This window comes from Xenopus laevis, chromosome 5L, assembly GCF_017654675.1.
Source record: "Xenopus laevis strain J_2021 chromosome 5L, Xenopus_laevis_v10.1, whole genome shotgun sequence".
Lineage (NCBI taxonomy): Eukaryota > Metazoa > Chordata > Amphibia > Anura > Pipidae > Xenopus > Xenopus laevis.
The window spans coordinates 66,039,105-66,045,104 of NC_054379.1; the positions used below are offsets into that span (position 1 = coordinate 66,039,105).

The 6,000-nt window shown below is 37.1% G+C and overlaps 1 protein-coding gene across 1 annotated transcript in view; it reads right to left on the reverse strand.

Moving 5' to 3' along the window:
- The window catches only part of ezr.L (ezrin L homeolog), a 55,839-nt gene extending 51,060 nt beyond the window's left edge, over nt 1–4,779 (reverse strand). The window contains 2 exon segments of the mRNA NM_001093923.1: nt 1,811–1,891; nt 4,723–4,779. Coding sequence (NP_001087392.1) covers nt 1,811–1,822 — 12 coding nt within the window. The 5' untranslated portion in view covers nt 1,823–1,891; nt 4,723–4,779.
- Between the last annotated feature and the right edge of the window lie 1,221 nt (nt 4,780–6,000).

A 6,000-nucleotide genomic window follows, 5' to 3' on the forward strand; every position in this document is an offset into this window, starting at 1 on the left:
CTCTCTACATCATACTAAAAGTTATTTCAAAGGTGAACCACCCCTTTAATGGTTATAGGTTTTGTAAATATGTGGCCGTTTACATTCTCTGCACTCTTGGCTCTGACTCCTAAAACAATGTTGCAGTCCAGCATGCTTCACAGACATGGAGAAAGCTAATTTATAATTTACATTGTTTTGTGATGGCAGTTCGGATACTTTGTTGCCCAAGGGAAATCTCAAGCAAGGGACAAAGCCCCGAAAAAAACCTTTCACTCTATATGAATGCAGACAGATGAACAGCATAATTGCATGTAAATGTGGAAGAAGGCAGCTTTGCTCAATTACATAGTTTTGCAGTATGTAAACTGTTTTGCATTTGGTTATATTCCATTCATATCGACATTCGGCATTTTGTCGCAAGTGGGAGAGACAATAACCCACAGGCAACAGAGCACCCTGGCAGCCATTGTTCTTTAGAGTGAGAACCAGTGATAAACAAATTCTGTTTTTAATAGCAATATAAAAATAGCTTTAAAACCATTGAACATGTTTAAAAAATGGATATAGGAATGCTGCTTAAAATTAAATATTCTTTCGCTTTGCAAAAAAACAGTTTTTGGTAGTAGTCTCCATTTAAAGGAGAAACAACATGCCTTTTTATATATATATCTGACTACATACAGCAAGTAGGACTACAAGAGAGTCTTATAATTATTGTACCCAATACCATGCTTCCAACTGCGTCGTCACCACTGGTACCAATTCATGATTTACTCTTAATTTAAAAAAAGACAATAGTAAGTAAGGCTGGGCTCTTGGTTATCCTAGTCAGTATCAAAGTTCCTTATCTCAGCCAGCTACTTATCAGTAACCTAAAAAAGTGTCCTGGCTGTAGAATGGAAAGTGTTTATTCAGGTCTACTCTAAAAATGTTGTTAAATATATGAATTCACACAAACTAATTATAGGTCAAGTCACAATGGCACTGTAGTCATGACTGCAATAATAAGTAATCATTATACTCCTGTCTGTTAGACATTAAGCACAATAATAGTAAAGGATCGGTTGTTTGGTCGATCGGACAGGTTAAAAGATTTCTGTCGGCTGGGGGTAATATCTCGGCATGTATTGCCGATCGTACGATTTTCATAGGGAGACTGTCACTAGCTTTTGTCGGATATAACTTTCGTACGTTTGCTGTAGGGGCAGAACATCGGCTGATCTGTTCTTTTGTACTTTATTTGATCGGAATGGTTAGTGATTGATTCGTACGATCAGTTCTTTGCGTCTGTGGCCAGCTTAAGTGACCATTCAATTTAGACAGTCTGATGGTTTTGGGCCCACACAAAGGAAAATGTCTAGCCAGTTTGCAAATTGTAAGACATCATCATCATTTATTTATAAAGCGCTGTCAAGATAAGATAAGTAAGACATTATTATTATCTTTGATTTAGCATGATGGCATAGCTGACTATGTCGACTAAAATGCATGCCTGATTGGGAACAGCTTTCTTTCTAGTTTGCAAAGACAATGTGGGTCATTTATCAAGACTGGACAATTTTGCCCATGGGCAGTTACCCATAGCAACCAATCAGTGAATAGAACAATTAATGCAACAAATTGATTGCCATGGGATACAGCCCATTAGCAAAATCGCCCAGTGTTAATAAATGAGCCCCACTGTTAAATATATTTGGGGACATTTGTAATATTAAGACAGAAAATGCTGATTGCAACAACTGAAGAGCTGACTCTGATGCTTTCATCAGTTTTGATTATGGTCCATTGTAAAGGTATTAGCACTGAAAAATATTTAGTAGGAACTTACCGGTTTGGGCATTTTCACTTCTGCGTCTACTCCTTTCCCTTTACAGTAATAATATGAAGTCTGTCTTGCTTAGCACCAGTCCTGAAAATTACAAAATGGTAAGAGAGTTAATAATAACGGTAAGAACAAATTGCATATAGCCCAAAATGACTACTGCATCTCTCTCACTGCATACTTTAAACATTATTCTTACACTATGAAAATAAAACATCCAACAAGATCCACCCAGTGGAAGAAAGTACAACTGCAACCTGGAAAATATTAGCATTCTACCACACCTAAAAAAAACTTAACATACAGTATATTAATCTGGTGTCTCACATAGAAATATTTAGCTGCATGATGAAGAAGCTGCATTTCTCATGGATGTCAATTGTAATGAACCTGTTAGTTTACCACTCTCTCTCAGACACTTGCTACTGGTGGCTGATAATTAAAGCAGACAGGAAATTAAGTATGCTTATTCTTTTAAAGTTCTATGAGCCATGTATCTTGGAGAAATCTGGTTATTCCACATTTGTTTCATAACCGTAAAGCTAATATTAGGGCTGAATGAGTTTCTTTATGAATGCAGCCCACCATGTCCTTCTGATGCAGTGATTTTCAATAGAGAAGGTGTGTTTAGCAGAGGTAGCTGAATTAGCTGCAGGCGGCCCCACCTTTACCTTAGTTAAGCTTATAACTTGTTCTCCAAGTTTTGCACAACTTCCTCTAAAATGTCTTGTGAACAACCTGTCCTCTGGTTTCCCCCATCTCACAAGGCGTTAAATGCTGTGCCTTGTATGAGGATTTTGTGTGTGCAATAACTTACTTACAACATAGTAGGAAAAGGGTGACAATACTATATTACTGTACTATGCCTTAACTATTTCTTATTTGAAAATCTGTTTGGTATACATGCCTGGCTTCGGTAACTAGCTCCTATCTCATCTCAGAAAGCAAGAGACTCAGCGACACTTCAGACCTAACTTACCCAGATTAAACTACATATTGCATGGGACTGGAAACTAAAAAGTCTTCATGCCAATTTACACATTATTGCTATATCCATGCTCACACATTATTCTCAAGAATTCAACACTAACATGCACAAGGAGACATATAAAACAAACAGTATATAGTCTCCAGATAAAAACACTAAAATAACAGAAAAGTAATATAATGCCTGAAGATTATATATCATATATGTGTGTGAATATATTTATATACAGTATGTTTAATAGTAAGAAGATAAAACTGTAAACAACTCCTTTATATAATCAAGTGAATATATTCAAACAAATTCAAATAAATGTTTATAACAATGCAATAAACAATGCAAATACATACACAATACTGCATGTGTCTACTTCTAGAGGCACATTTATCAAGGGTTATATTTCAAATTCATGTGAGTTTTTTAAAACTCCCATAAACTCCCATAAATTCAAAATTCAACTAAACAAAATTTATTAATAAAATCAAATTTTCTCATTTTGGACTAATTGAATCGACCAGGAAACTCAAATGTCAGGAAGGCTGAAAACATTACCAAACTGATCACTGGACCTCTCCCATTGACTTTTACAGCAAGGTTTAAGGTGGCGAATAGTCGAATTTGAGTCAGAGTATGATAAATCTCGAAATTTGAATTAAAATTCAGATTAAAACTCAAATAGAGTTTGGACAATGCACAATTTGAATTTGAGAGTTTTGACCAAAAAAAAAGAAGTTTGAATTCCAATTTTCACTTAGACCCTTATTAAATCTGTCCCCTAATGTCCAGTTGTATGATTAGTATTAAAGGGATAGTAAGGTTTATAGGAGAGCTATGATCAGCCTCAGCAGCAGCATTAGCAGATACATCCCATGCATCTCTATCTGAAAGCTCAGGTAAAATGAAAGAGAACTGGTTACAGACCATGCACATGCATATTTGTTTCTTTTTTATCCATGTCCCAATACTCTAAATATACAGTTTCCTATTCCCTTGTTTGGAGCAAACCCTTCCCTGGCCCCCCCTGGTAGTTACATATACGCAGCACCGTATTGTCGTCTGCCTTTGGGATACTGTGGGATGTGAGCAGTCATGTGTGGCCACAGGAAATTCTTCAGAGGGAGGGGCAGTGGGCAAAGTCATGAACCAAATGCAACTTGTTTTCCTAGACTAAGCCTGTATAGAATAACTAGGAGTTAAGCCAATTTTATAACTAGGCAGCTGATTAAGTGAAAAAATGCACTATATAACACAATAAGTGATTTAATTTAAAAATAAAGGGTTGGTCCTTATGTCACTCTTATTCATGAGGAATTAGGTTCAATACATGTATTTGGGAACTATTTTGATTTTCCTGTACTTATGGCACCAGTTCCAACAATGTATATATTATGCAGATTACATTGTGAAAATACATTCTACCTCAAAAAAGGGTCCCATTCACTTTCCTCAAGCTATTTGTACTTAAACACTCAAAAACTCACCTTAGCACTAGAGAGAAACTCACCTTAGGAGGTGAGTGCTTTCTAAAATAATCCATGACAGGATGGTAAATGTTCTTCTTTAAAGTATCATCTGGTTAACCATAACCATAACCTGCTGAAACTAAAATAGTGTTCCAAAACTACACAATATGGGTAATATGAACAAGTGAGAATGCTGACAATCACTGTCTTATATAAAATTAATGGTTAATAAATGTGTTACTTGTGTTGGACACACTGGCAAACAGGAACTACCAGTCAGTAGGCAGAACTGCAAATCAATTGGAGAGACTTCTTGTAAAAAAATTAGTACATGCAGCTAATCCTGTGAACACCTGTTGCCAGTCTGTCCCTCTTATAATTCACAGAAAGCACTAGATGCTTGCTCAGAGAAACCTGTCATAAGCTGTAGTAAAGAAAAAATAAGTCAGAGCCAAGCATGTCCTACTTACTTTTTCCTCCTGTACACAACAAGTCACAAGCACCTTCTCTTTGCTGCTCTCTCCCTGGGCTCTCCTGTCCTCCCCACTGGCTACAATATGGCTGAACTGCCAACTTAGTCTCATAGGTCCCTCCTTCTTACCACTCCCTCTCTTGTGAAACTCTCTGTCTACCTGCCTCTCCCCTGCTGCCAGCTTGTGCACTCGTGCTGTTCCCTGGGATGGGAGGGGGGACATCCTAGAGTAAAGTGCAGGAGAAGAAATACATACAACAGGATGCTCTATATAATAAAAGGTACATACAGGCACAAACTCATAGTGTCATTCTGTAAAATTATATTCATAAAATCAAAGTAAAACTGCACTCACAATATATCTGACAATAAAAACCTTTCAGAATTCTGACATAGGTTATGAATTGCTTGTAAGGAGTGCCCAGAACTGCAGTTCCTATTTTTTTCACTCCCTTAATCATAATCAAAGGGAAAGTTAAAACCCCGCATTCAGTCAACATTCATACTATCCCCCTCCTTGAGCAGCAGATCAGATCACAAACTAGTGCTTTTTACAGTGTTCCAAAGCACTGGGTCTTTCATGGATTTTAGGGTAGGGGAACCAAGGATGAAAAACAAGCCTGTATTTCCTCTTAGGGTTCTTTTACATGGGTGTTTTTTTTTTAAAATTTACAAATGCATGCTGAGTGCAAAAAAGCACACATTGCATTTATGTTGTTTAAAGCATTTTTATTCATTTTTATATGTAATCTTCTCCCTGCAGTCCCCGCAACTTCGGTCGACTACAGTAATCCGAAGCATATTCTTGCCGGCGGGAAAGCAGTGTGGGGAGATTAGTCGCCCGCAGTAGAGGAGATTTGTCGCTAGGCGACTAAACTCTCCATCTGCCACCACCCTAACACTTTGGGTAGTGTCACACAGAGCTTTATCTCTGAGCTTTTGCAACAGCTGATAAGATGTCGGGGGAAGATGTCTCACTATACAACTAGCTTCACTGATTATATAACTATGCCTATGTCTAGGAAAGCTTATACCTGAGAAATCTACAGATATAAATATTCACAGTTTTCTACAGTATAACTTGGCCATCATTTACAATAATGGTGGTTGGACAATAGTGATCTCTGGACACAGAAAAGGCTTTATTAATATTTTGTCCTTATAAATTTGCAGTACTAAGTACATTTGGCACTAGCAAAAGTCATTAAATAGGTCCCTCTATTAATCAAATAAAAAGGGAAATACATGGAAGACTGCACTGTACTGGATATGGACA